The 14,106-nt window shown below is 43.7% G+C and overlaps 1 protein-coding gene across 3 annotated transcripts in view; it reads left to right on the top strand.

Moving 5' to 3' along the window:
* IL16 (interleukin 16) overlaps nt 1–14,106 on the top strand; it is a 131,156-nt gene that overhangs the window by 43,619 nt on the left and 73,431 nt on the right. For all 3 annotated transcript variants that reach the window (XM_066592688.1, XM_066592687.1, XM_066592689.1), the window contains 2 exons: nt 4,746–5,129; nt 13,371–13,473. In XM_066592688.1, the coding sequence (XP_066448785.1) occupies nt 4,746–5,129; nt 13,371–13,473 (487 nt within the window). The remainder of the gene's footprint in view (nt 1–4,745; nt 5,130–13,370; nt 13,474–14,106) is intronic.

The following is a 14,106-nucleotide window of genomic DNA, read 5'->3' as shown; positions in this document are numbered from 1 at the left end:
AAGCTGTAGGCTGCTTCTTTTTCATCCCCAGTCTACACAATGATCGCCTGTCTTTGTCACTCAACAAACATTTCAGTCCACGCTGGTATTTGTCAGAGGTGGTTTTTCCAGTCTTACTGTATGTGGTCATGATCTTGGATACTGTGCCTCGTGATACAGCACAAACTTCTGCTACCTTTGTTACAGAGGCACCCATCAAATGGCACCCAACAATTTGATTGCGTTGGAATTTCACTAGCTCTGCCATGATTCCCTCACAATGCGCAGAACGCTGTCGCGAAGACAAATGACACTTACTACATGTTGGCGCATTACATCACACAACAACTACAGCACCGCCTAACTCCGCTGTAGTACATATGTATGGATCCTGGACTGTTAGGAGGGATCCACATGGGATTTCAATCTTTAGCACTGAGCTGCCCTTTTGGTTTAGTTAAACTTTACTGGTAATATTGTGAAATACGATTTAGAATCCCATGTAATTTAAAGGGGTTGTCTCGCGAAAGCAAGTGGGGTTAAGCACTTCTGTATGGCCATATTAATGCACTTTGTAATATACATCGTGCATTAAATATGAGCCATACAGAAGTTATTCACTTACCTTCCCTGCGCTGGCATCCCCGTCTCCATGGCTCCGTCTAACTTCAGCGTCTAATCGCCCGATTAGACGCGCTTGCGCAGAAGGGTCTTCTGCCTTCGGCTCGGTTCGGCAGCAGCGGTGTTCTGGCTCCACCCCCTTCTACGCGTCATCGCGTAGCTCCGCCCCTGTCACATGTGCCAATTCCTGCCAATAACATTTTGCTTGCTTTTATTCCACCTTGCAAAACATGGTTGTCTGCCTGCCATGGTTACCATATTTAGACCTGGTAAGATCATATAAGAGATATTCTAGGATTTTCAATTGATTGGGATAGGCCACCAAAGTATCACCTGTGGAAGATTCAACAACTAGTACAGTACCACTGCCTATCAGCAGAATAAAATCTAGCAGCATCGCTGGCCCTTCAATATAGTACCCAGTACAGCACTGTCCATGCTAGTGTGGCTGTTTCTGGTACTGCAGTTCAATTATGGTCAGACTTGTTTACTTGAGCGCCCCTTCATTATGCTGATTGGTTGGGGTCCCAGAGGTCAGACCCTAACTGATCATACAAAGATCCTTTATCCTAAGGATAAACTATTGTTTGTAAACAATTCTAATAAGTCTGAAATAGTTATTTGCAAGTTGGATTAATTGGTTCTTTTATTTAGGCGGTATATTAGAAGTTATAGATGTTACACAAGTAACATCAGGAGGGATTTAGTGCAGGATATGACATCGCCATGTACAACATAACTACAGTATGACTTTTCAATTAGTCTTGCAAGCTATAAAACCAAAACATACTAGCATACGTAAGAAGAGGGAGATGTTGAAATGGTGTCCTCATTTACACGTTGCAAGCATTGTGAAGTTATGAGCTGTATTAGAAGAACAGCTAAAATGTCAGCACATATAAACACAAGACACATATACGATAATTACTGGATAAACATCTATCCATAAACTGTCTACACAACAGTCCTAAATAAGTAATAAACCAGGCTTGAGTCATCTTAGCTGCTCACTTGTATGACAGCAGCGTACAGTAAGTCAGAATGAGTAAAAACAACAATAAATTAAAACCTCATGCTGATCCAAGTCCTGCAGACACAGAGAGAAAGAATTCTGCAAGCCAATAAATAATCGCAAGTGTACATATTGTGATGTAACAAGATGTATAATATTTATTGTGGAACTGAAGGATAGCTGTAAATTTTGCAAACTTGTGTAGAGTCATAGGGGGGCAGTGAAAAGTTTGTGTCTTATTGCGACACCATCTAAAGTTGCAATCAAAATTATTCAACCCCCCCAAGTTCAAATTAGATTTATTTGCCAAATGTACAAACTTTCAGCTGTTGGCAAAATAAAAAGTGTCAAAAAATAGCAATTTAAATAACTCAACACAACTAATTTAACCCAAAATGTCACTACTGCTGTCCCAGAATTACTCACCCCTTCATAAGAGCATACATAGATCAGGCCAAATGTTAGGGCAGGCAGCAGACAAGGAAAGCACAGTCAAAGCACTGAATCAGAGTAAGGATTGGAGACAGAGGCGTAACTTGAAACTTCTGGGCCCCAATGCAAAATCTTTAACGGGCCCCCAACTATAATGCTTTATTCATAGTACTGGGCTCTCTATATGCAGAGGAGAGGTCCTATGGGGCCCTTAAGGCACCTGTGTCCGGGAGCAACCGCATCCCCTATAGTTACACACCTGGTTGGAGAGGTCAGGGAGCGGTGTGGTCCGGGCACAGATCAAATACCAAAAGATCAGACAAAAACACATTTGCACATTCACACCGTTTGGAGTCTGATTCCTTTGTCATCTGCTATATAGCCTAGGATATGTCAGGATTGGTTGGGGACTAGAAAGATGGATCTGTGCGTTGGCCCTTTAAAAGGCAGACCAAATGCATGTGCACACCCAAGGGGCATCAGAAAAGTTACATGAGATGTAGTGTCTGCCACAGGGGGTAGGGCACTGACTATGCCTTATGGCAGGAGGAGGTAGGGGATGCCACTGGTGATAACAGTGGCCATAACAATTCTGGCTGGTAAGCCTATGGCTATTGGATGTTAGATGGATGGTATCCAACAGAGGTATCTGTCACAGCTGTCTAGTCAGAAAATGTACACATTAAACATGTTTTTTTTTAAATGGAAGTCTATTGGTGAAGGAATGCTGACTGATGGCATGCATGGAGGCATCTGCCAGACACATACTTTTTTCATGTTTCTTTAACCCCTTAAGGACCAGGCTATTTTGTACCTTAAGGGCCAGATACCTTTTAGGGATTTTACCCATGTGGTAGTTTAACTGCACTTTTTCCCTTCAGCTACCAAAATTATTTTTTCTGTGACATAAAGGGCTATTTTTTAAAGATCTTTTTTCACTGACTTTTTTTCATTTCTTAGTTTTATTGGGGGTAAAAAGCTAAAAAAAATATTTTTAAAACATTTATAGTTTTTTTTTAAAATTAGTATATTTACGCTAAAATAAAGTATGGGAATGGGTTCCTCATTTTGTTTCAGACATTTTGATAAACATGTATGGTTTTGGATTACAGAGCACATACAGCGAAGGTTTTGGTTGGCGTCGGCTTTGGGTTATTTTCTTTTTAATGTATATATTTTTATTTTATTCTGTAATTTTGTTTTACTTATTTATGTAACTATTTTTTTTTACTATCTATGTTCCCCATGACATCACATAAGACCTTCTGGGGGACATTCCCATGTTTTTTGTTTGTTTTTTAATTGACACTTTTCCACTGTAGCTGGGGAATCCATAGTTAGGCCGCCTGCACACGGGCGGAAATCCCGCGGCGGTATTTCCCGCGGGATTTCCGCCACTGAAAGTTTGCATAGGAGTGCATTACAATACGCACTCCTATGCAAACGGCCGCGGTTTGGCCGCGCGAAATCTTGCGCGGCAAACAAACCGCGGCATGTCCTATTTTTGTGCGGGGCACGCACTCACCCAGCCGCCGGCTCCGGTCTGCGCATGCGCCGGCTGGGCAGCAGCCGGCACATGAAAGAGCCGGGGCCGCCAGGCGCGGGTGAGTACACGCTCGTCCCTGCAGGCTCTCGGGTCGGGTCCCGCGGCGGGAATTCTCGCTGCCGGATCCGACCCACTCGTCTGCAGGCAGCCTTACAGGGGGAAACATCTCCTGTAGTGACAATAGTCACTGGCAGAGCTAATCAGGGTCTGCTGGGACCCCACAGCTCTGCTGCATCAGGGGATTCCAGCAGTCATTTGACCGCTTGCTCGCGGAGTGGAAGAAACACATCCACTTTCACTTCTTAGTACATAGCACTCATTGAGCACTATGTACTAGGGAAAGGAGAAAGAAGAAGGGGTTAAAAACCACTCCTGCCTTCTCCTTTAGGTTCTCAACTGTGACTAACAGCTGACAACCCGACCTGCTTCTGATTGATTGCAAAAGCAAGGGCTTTAATCCCCCACCATACTTTTACTATCAGCTGGGATTAAAGCCCAGGATCAAGCCCCATAAATTTACAGTGTTTGGTCCTTAATGAGTAAAAAGGAATGTGTCATCAGAAAGTAGCCTATTATAGAAATCACGTTTTTAGGTTAAATCTACTTTTTAAAATTTTTGTTGAGTTTTTTTTAAGTTTCAAGTTTTATATTTTAAAAAATCTCGCAGTTTTCACACTGACCTCTGAGCCTAATAAAAGTCCGACACTTTCTGCTCTGTAGAGAAAACTTTTCAGTAGTCATCTCACTCTGAGCACAGGCAGGATTACAGTGAAAGGTAACAGCTATATATAGATAACACAGGATCCCCCATTCTAACCCAAATTAGAGAACGCAGCCTTTACTCCTAATGATTTTAATGGAAGTCAGATTCGGGGGTCCTGATTCGCAATTAATTTTTAAAATTAGGTCAGTCACTCTCAACCCGATTATTTCAATAATCAATCAACACTATTATATAACATACTACATAGACATTAAAATGAGGCGATAGATTGGTGAAGGTTATACAAGCAACTCAGCAAAGTGACGATGTTGATCATGAGCAAATATGTGAAATGAATGGTTCCATTATGCTATAAAATCATGAGTTCTTGGCTTTGAAATGTTACATATGAACTAAGTGCAATAGTATAATAATTTTCATTGTATTTACAGCAACAATGTTACACAGTGGCTGATGCAAGCCTAACTCCTGACATGCCTAACAGATATGGTCTCGAGAGAACCAGCATCTTTATGTCCTCGCTAAAGATGGACAGACAGAACAGTACTGGGAAAAAAATGAAGAAACCTAAAAACTTTCGGTCTATATCCAAATCTCTTATTCTTTGCAACACCAAGAACAGTGATGATGGGTCCAGTCTGGAAGAAAAGTATTCTGAAATCAATGACATATCACAGTCAAGTATACAGCATACAGAGTTGCCCACAGCTGATACATTGCATATAGATAGCACAATGCCAGATGTCACAGGAAGAACAACTGCCCCATCCAAAGCAGCTTCCAATGACAAGACTATAAACAAATCATCTTTAAAGGTACGTTATTTTGTGTTGAGAGGCCTTGGAACAGGCTGCATAGCAATGGCAGACAAAAGATGTTGATTTAGATCTCTTAATATGTGTAAAAGGTCAGTTCTACAAAAGCTTCATATATCTGCTTATTTATTTCATTATAATATACAAATTATTAAACTATTGAGATTTCCAAAGTCAAAGCAAAGAATCAAAGAACCATTAAAAAAAATTCTAACTAACCAATTAGATATTAGAAAACACTTTCTGACAGTGAGGGTGATCAATGAGTGGAACAGGTTACCACGGGAGGTGGTGAGTTCTCCTTCAATGGAAGTGTTCAAACAAAGGCTGGACAAATATCTGTCTGGGATGATTTAGTGATCCTGCACTGAGCAGGGGGTTGGACCAGATGACCGTGGAGGTCCCTTCCAACTCTACCATTCTATGATGCAATGGTTGACATTTTCTGGCCCACTGAACCACTAGTCTCATAAACTAGGGTCAACATTGTGTGCCAATACTAGGGCTGTTATTATTTTTAGGTCATCCCTAATACATTTTACCTTTGGTTTTCCTTTTAAGATCAGCCATTTTGTGTTAGTTCCCACTAGAGATGAGCGAGCACCCAAATGCTCGGGTGCTCATTACTCGAGTCGAACTTTTCGTAATGCTCGAGAGCTCTTTTCGAGTAGCGAACCCCATTGAAGTCAATGGGTGACTCGAGAATTTTTCAAGCTGACCAATGCTCCGCATAGTGGATGATCTATGAAACACCAGAAAACCTCAGAAAGTCATGGAAACACCACAGAAACGGATAGAGAATGGCAGGGGCAGCATGCATGGCTGCATCTGAGGCTCCCAGGTCGCACTATGAAGCCAAATTGGGTGCAAGAGCCTGGCAGTCAACCCCTTAACAATTTACTTGGGACAGATCATCATTAGCAAGGCACATGCGCTGGCACATTTTAGCTAAGCACCACACTAGCTGCAACCAAGGCCAATCACCACCTGCAGGTGACACCGCTGCCTCTTTTGCTGGGTTACATGCTGGCATTGCTGTCCAACCCCCTCACGAGCCTGCGTTTACAGCTGCCCTCATGCCACACGCTCGCTTTATAGCCACACCACCCTCATGTCGATTTATAAGTGCATCTGCGATGAGGAGGAACCAGAGACACACACTGCAGAGGGTTGGCAGGGCCAGACAGTGAGCCTCTTTGAAAGTGTGGGCAACAGCCCACAATGCTGATGAGAATTGATGATAAATTGATGTACGATCATAATTCCAATCCCGTGCCATAAAATTGTCAGGAGCCGCAAACATGGGCATAAAGGGGACTCAGGTGCCAGCACTTCTACACATCTCTACAATGCAGCAGCGCATACTAACACCAAAGATTGGTTTGAAACAGGAGGTGTCGCAAAAGTAGTGACCACAGGTATACAGTGACCCTGTGAAAGTCTCATTAAATCAGTTACGTTTCCTGTGAATGCTCCAATCCAGTATCTCGGAAAACTGTGGTAATTTGTAGCATGAGAGATAATACATGTCAACCAGCGCAGATCCCCAGACCCCAAGCAGGAGGAGGAGGTGATATAATAAGCACGAGAAACTGTGACTGAGGTAGGACCCGTAATATTCTGTGTGGGAAGCACGTGAGCGGGCCCAGATTAAGGCTCGGTCCCAGCCTCCACCTGGTTGACCCAATGTGCCGTGAGTTACATAGCTATGGAAAAACCATGTGTAGCCACACACTTCATTCTGTGTAGGTGTCAGATAGCAGAACACCACAATGGGGGAAGCCTTCTGCGCCCTACCCAAGTCATTCAGTGTATTTGTGCCAGATAGCTAAAACACCGCAATGGGAAATCTCTGTGCACCTACAGCATAGGCGAGCCCCTGCAGCCCAGGGACAGTATGAAATATGAAGAAATCAGGGTGCCCACACATGGCAGAGTTTCACCCTGCCAAGGACCTCGGCCTCTGTCCACACTTCTGCCCAAGTCATTCAGTGTATTTGTGCCAGAGAGGTAAAACACCGCAATGCGAAGTGTTTGTGCGACCACAGCATAGGCGAGCCCATGAAACTTAAAGACAGTATAACACATGAAGAAATCACAGTGCGCAAACTTGGCTGAGTTTCAACCCGCCCAGGACCTCGGCCCACACTTCTGCCCTAGTCATTCAGTGTATTTGTGCCAGACAGCTGAACACCGCTATGAGAAACCTTTGTGCACTCATAGTATAGGCGGACCCCTGAAACATTTCTGTAGCAAGAGTATAGGCGAACCCCTCAAACCTTTCAGTAGCAAGAGTATGGGCGGACCCCGAAAACATTTCAGTAGCAAGAGTATATGCGGACCCCTCAAACCTTTCAGTAGCAAGAGTATGGGCGGACCCCGGAAACATTTCTGTAGCAAGAGTATAGGTGGACCCCTCAAACCTTTCAGTAGCAAGTGTATAGGCCAACCCCTCAAACCTTTTAGTAGCAAGAGTATAGGCGGACCCCAGAAACATTTCTGTAGCAAGAGTATAGGCGAATCCCAGAAACTTTTCTGTTGCAAGAGTATAGGCGAAGCCCTCAAACCTTTCAGTAGCAAGAGTATGGGCGGACCCCGGAAACATTTCAGTAGCAAGAGTATAGGCGGACCCCTCAAACCTTTCAGTAGCAAGTGTATAGGCGAACCCTCTCAAACCTTTCAGTAGCAAGAGTATGGGCGGACCCCGGAAACATTCCCGTAGCAAGAGTATAGGCGGACCCCTGAAACATTTCTGTAGCAAGAGTATAGGCGGACCCCTCAAACCTTTCAATAGCAAGTGTATAGGCGGACCCCTCAAACCTTTCAATAGCAAGTGTTTAGGCGGACCCCTCAAACCTCTCAGCAGCAAAGGTATAGGCGGACCCCTGAAACATTTTCGTAGCAAGAGTATAGGCGGACCCCAGAAACCTTTTAGTAGCAAGAGTATGGGCAGACCCCGGAAACATTTTTGTAGTAAGAGTATAGGCGGACCCCTCAAACCTTTTAGTAGCAAGAGTATGGGTGGACCCCGGAAATATTTCTGTAGAAAGAGTATAGGCGGACCCCTCAAACCTTTCAGTAGCAAGTGTATAGGCGGACCCCTGAAACATTTCTGTAGCAAGAGTATAGGCGGAAAAATGGTTTGCAGTGTCCCAGGAAATATTAGAGTACTGTTTAGTGAAGAGACCTCTGCCTAATGCACTGCAATCATAGAACGGTATAACTGAAATGGTTAGCAGTGGCCCAGGAAATATTACAGTACTGTTTAGCGATGAGACCTCTGCCTAATGCACTGCAGACATAGAACGGTATAACTGAAATGGTTAGCAGTGGCCCAGGAAATATTACAGTACTGTTTAGCGATGAGACCTCTGCCTAATGCACTGCAGACATAGAACGGTATAACTGAAATGGTTAGCAGTGGCCCAGGAAATATTACAGTACTGTTTAGCGATGAGACCTCTGCCTAATGCACTGCAGACATAGAACGGTATAACTGAAATGGTTAGCAGTGGGCCAGGAAATATTACAGTACTGTTTAGCGATGAGACCTCTGCCTAATGCACTGCAGACATAGAACGGTATAACTGAAATGGTTTGCAGTGTCCCAGGAAATATTAGAGTACTGTGTTTAGCTATGAGACCTCTGCCTAATGCACTGCACACTGAGAATGCTATAGCTGTAATGCTCTGCACAGGCCTAGATACTTAAAAATAAAATGGTGCACTACTGCTCCCAGCCAGCCACAACTGTAATGCACACAATGGGGAGTAGCCCTAAGAAGGACCACTGGGGTTCTTGAAGAGAGGGTCCTACTCTAACACTTTCCCTATATCAGCAGCAGCACTGTCCCAAACCTCTGGCTAATGCACTGCAGACATAGAACGGTATAACTGAAATGGTTAGCAATGGCCCAGGAAATATTAGAGTACTGTGTTTAGCGATAAGACCTCTGTCTAATACACTTCACACTGAGAATGCTATAGCTGTAATGCTCTGCACAGGCCTAGATGCTTTAAAAAAAAAAGGGTGCACTACTGCTTCCAGCCAGCCACAACTGTAATGCACACGATGAGGAGTAGCCCTAAGAAGGACCGTTGGGGTTCTTGAAGACAGGATCCTACTCTAACACTGTCCCTATATCAGCAGCAGCACTTTCCCTAACCTCTGCCAGCATGCGTCTGAGGCGAGCCGCAGGCGGGACCAGTTTAAGTACTCGGCGGTCACCTGATTCTGCCAGCCACTCATTGCTGTTGGTGGGCAGAGGGCTGGCACATCACAGCAGGACATGGTAATGCCTTCCCCGCATGTTTATTGGCTAAAAAATGGCGCTAAACATGCAGGGAAGGAAATGCAATTAACTCGAGTACCGTGTGGTGCTCGTCTCGAGTAACGAGCATCTCGAGTACCCTAATACTCGAACGAGCATCAAGCTCGGACGAGTGTGTTCGCTCATCTCTAGTTCCCGCTTTTCAAGAGCTATAACTTTATTAAGTTCATTACTGCAATACCAAATGTATATAGTTTTTTTTGTGTGTTTTACTACTTTTAAAGTAAAAAACAAATTTTTAAAGCTTTCTGTTGCCATATTCTGAGACTCATAACTTTTCCCTTTTTCCATCAATGGAGCAGCATGAGAACTTGTTTTTTGAGGGGCAAGCTTTTTCTAGATACCATTTTGGGGTGCATACTTTTTGATGACTTTTTATTACATTTTTGGGGGGAGACGGGGTATCCAAAAGAATCTAAATTCTGGCATTGTATATTTTTATCCCATTCACTGTGTAAGATTACTAATGCAATATTTTAGTAGTACAGACTTGTATGTAGCAATAGCAATTATGATTTTTTTTGTGTTCTGTTATTTTCATGCGGTAAATAGAAAAAGGGTTTTCTTTGAACTTTTAAAGCGGGTTCTCAAACCTTTTCAAATTGATAGGACATCAATATCTAATTGTTGGGTGTCCACCTCTTAGGACTTCTGCCGATGAGCTGACTAAACAGCTGCAGCTCATGAGCATTGTAGCCTCTTCTATGTTTACATCTGATCACGATCCTGTTAGTTTTCAGAATACCATATTATTTGCAGTGGCTGTTCTGAGTACTACAAGCTTGTCCCGTTGAAGTGAATGGGATAAGCCTGTAGTACCCAGAAAGGCTGATATAAATAATACAGCGTTCTGAGCACTGACAGGATCATGCGCAAATGTAAACATTGAAGAGGCTGAAGTGCTCCTATGAGTCCCACAACCTGTTTAATCAACTGATCGTCGGTTATCCCAATGAGATGTTGATGGCCTATCCTGAGGATAGGCTATCAATTTTTAAAGGCTGGTTTTAACACTTTTTAAATATATATTTTAAAATTATGTTTATGTTTTTTTAGTTCCTTTATGGGCTTTGAATATGTGTTTGTGTGATTGCTCATACAATACACTGCAATATTTCTGTATTGAAGTGTATTGTACCTATCAATGATGGCCTATTAAGCCCTAAGTTTTAGGATGCCCTGGCAACCCATCGGCACTCCGCTGTTGCTGCTCAGGTGGTGGTGATGGGGCAATGAAGGGAGCCGCCCCCCCTCTGTCAAAAGTCTTAGATGCCAGGGTCAGCATTGACCATAGCATTGGAATGGGTAAACAGCAGCTATCTAGCAACCCTGACAACAGCTATGTGTCATCTGCGTAATGTGCCATTAAGATGGGATGACAGTCATCTAAATAACTGCATGAGCGCTGATGTTACAACTATGGCTATTAGCGCTTGTGCAGAGCATTTAGGCCTCATGTCCACTAAGAAATTCGGGCCTGTGCGGATTCTCCATGCAGAATCCCGCAGCGGGTCCCTCCTTTCCCGCAGACATGAGGTCTATAAATTGATAATACTCACCTATCCAGAAGCCGCGGGTTCCCGTCCGTCGCGGACAGATCTTCTTTCCTTCTGCTTCTTTTCCAGTAGCCCCACGGCAGAGCAGAAATTAAGCTGCGGGTGTGCCGCAGATATAGACGGCTTCCATAGGCTTCAATAGAAGCCTGCGAGAGCCGTCCGTGCGTGAGACCCACACAAAATGTAGCATGCTTCGGGTGATTCCCCGCACGTGCGATCCGCGAGGCAGGGAAAAATTACATCCGCAGGTATTTATTTACCTGCAGGTGTCCAATGCATCCCTATGGGTGTGGATCACGCGTGCGGGACACCCGCGCGGATTTCGTAAGTATAATTAGCCCGTGGACATGAGGCGTTAGACAGGTAGAGTTCACTGCTGATCGTGGGTTTTTTTGGTGGCTTCCCGCACATTCTATGTGAAGCACTGACTGGGGAGCATTTACACCCAGTGAAAATCCCGCAATGTTTTTTATGCTGACTAAAAGCCAGGGAAAACGAGAAGCAAACGAATAGTAAACTATTTTTTTGCATTTACGCTGGATGATTTTCGCTCAATTTAGTTCGTTTGAACGAATTTTGAGCAAGAATCGTCTGGTATTCATGGCACTTAGCACAGTCAATACCCATCGGGTGTGGATCGGTTCAGCTCCCCATGTGACCTTTTATGTATGTAAGTGGTTAGAGGAGTCTTAAGCATTTATGGTAAATCCACAAATGATTTTCAGACTTTTTATCCCAGGTGACTCACTTTATAGCATGCAGAAAGCATTGCATAGTGACATGGTAGACATGTATACAGTTGTATGCCTCCTTATCTTATAGTACAGTGTTGTCATTTCAAACGGACAGAGCCTCTATGGGGGTACAGCACTGAGGTGTAGCCCGATTTCCTGCTGTATCATGGTTCCTCCGTAACGCATCATATTATGGAGAAAATTTAAGAGAGAATATCTCCATACTATTGTACGATACTGTTGTACCTTGTCGACACCAGAAGCTAGGGGCAGACCTGGCTTTGGTGGAGGTAATGCCCCCTGTCAAGCCCCTAGCTTCCGATTGGCTGTCCCATTCCCCCGCCGTTCAGTGCCAAAGACACTGCCGTGGCCTTACACCGGACACACAGCAACTATTGCGGCGGCCTCATCCCTCACTGAAGTGGCGGCCTTGTCCCTCACAGCAGCGGCGGTCTCCTCCTTCAAAGCCCCGGTGGGGTCGTGAGTAAGAGTCACTGTAAGCCTTCATCCATGGCACAGCACTGCAGCACAGCCACACATACACATAGTCAATCGGAAGCTAAGGGCTTAACAGGGGGTGTTAACTACAAGATACCCAGGGCAGCCCCTAGCTTCCAGTGGAAACAAGATACAACAGTACCCTATTGTAAATGCTGGATTTTTCTTTTTCTGCTGTGACTGTTATACAGATGTAGCAAAGTTTAACTTGAAGTTTAACACGTTATGATAACATTTTGTGCTACACTTTATTTGCCCTTTCAATTGATGTACAATTGCTTGTGTTGTGTTATAAGATAACAATAGCTTTTGAAGGCTTACGTCTCATTCACACGTCCGTATGCATAAGACACTGCATCGGGCATGTTTTACTGGTTTGTGCAAGCCGGTTATCGCCACGTATGGCATCAAGTGCGCGTCGCATGAAAGCGCATCTCAGACATGCTGTCATGAGCAGTGTGACTTTTGCCTTTTTTTTTTTAATTTCCCGTCTCATAGCGGAATTACGTAAGTATCGTCGCCCATATGCAATGTATTGCGTAAGGACAGTGCTGCATACATTACCCATACAAGAGCTCTTGCTGTGTGATTCACAGTGAAATATAGCATGCTGCGATCTTTTTACGTGTGTATCTACACACAGTGTTTGCACGCTAATGTGAATGTGTCAATGTACTTTCATTGACTTCATGCACCACATATCACACGTGCGTAATACGTGCCGAAATCACGGTCTTATGAATGAGCCCTGAGGATAAAATAACGTGTTGCAGAAAGTTAGCAGGGTCAAGTTAAACTTTGCTCCATCTATAACTTAGAAATGTATTTACTTCAGCATGAGCTCTACATAGTTGTCAGACATACCTCTTCTCCAGCGGAATCAGGGAGGATTGTTGAGCTGAATGTACAGCAAATGTTTTCTATAACCAGAGGACAGCCTGCCAGTACTTTACCACATTTGGCACGTGGCTCTACTGAAACCCCAGCTCGGATTTGCAAGACTTTTGTCTACAAAATTGATGTAGACAGATTAACCACAGCAAGCATATCTGTAATCTTAACCCTTTATTAAAAGTAATGCATTCTAATTCGACTGCTTATCATCAATCTTTTGTCTTTCAGGAAACCGCTTTGAACGCTTTTATAGAAAGTCAAGCGAAACTGGAAAATCACTGCATGCTACAAATGAAGGTTCCCTGCGTTAGGACACGAAGTAATTCCACAAGTATGTTCTGTTTTATATATACATCAAGGGGAAACTGATTCGCTTTGTAATGCAGTTTAGAAACTACATTACTGCGGGGATATAATATCCATGGAGTAACAAAATTGTACCAGGAGTTTAAACAAAGACATGAATACCATTTCTTAGGAAAAGGTTGGTTCCCATTTGCAAACATTTTATTTGCATTCTGTCTGTCATCAACTTTATGCTAATCAACCAAATGGAAAAAGTAAGGGATTGAAAGATTGCAGGATTACACTATGCAGAATTGGTTTTCCATGGAGTTGTACACTCTGCATATGAGCTTAGTGATTAATATCATTTTTACATGAGACGATTGTTGTTTCAACAGCCGCATGAGCGAGTGACGTCACCGCTAGTTATTTGCGATCATGCAGAATGTTTAGACAGGCAGATCATCACTGAAAATTGTTCACTTCTCTTTCAGTGCTTCACATTCCTATGTGGCTCAGAAACGCTATCTTTTCTCCTTAGGGAGCGCACCGAGACAGTGAGTGAGGAGACTCAAAAGGCTATTCCTCTGGTAATATGCTAAAAAGGGAGATGGAATAATGCCTCCACAGTGCCACCTATTGGAAGGCAGCATTCCTTCAAGCCAAAGTTAGACTCTTG

This window comes from Eleutherodactylus coqui, chromosome 2 (assembly GCF_035609145.1).
Source record: "Eleutherodactylus coqui strain aEleCoq1 chromosome 2, aEleCoq1.hap1, whole genome shotgun sequence".
Taxonomy (NCBI): Eukaryota; Metazoa; Chordata; class Amphibia; order Anura; family Eleutherodactylidae; genus Eleutherodactylus; species Eleutherodactylus coqui.
The sequence above is the reverse complement of the archived record's forward strand: the minus strand, read 5'-3'. Positions and strand labels throughout refer to the sequence as shown.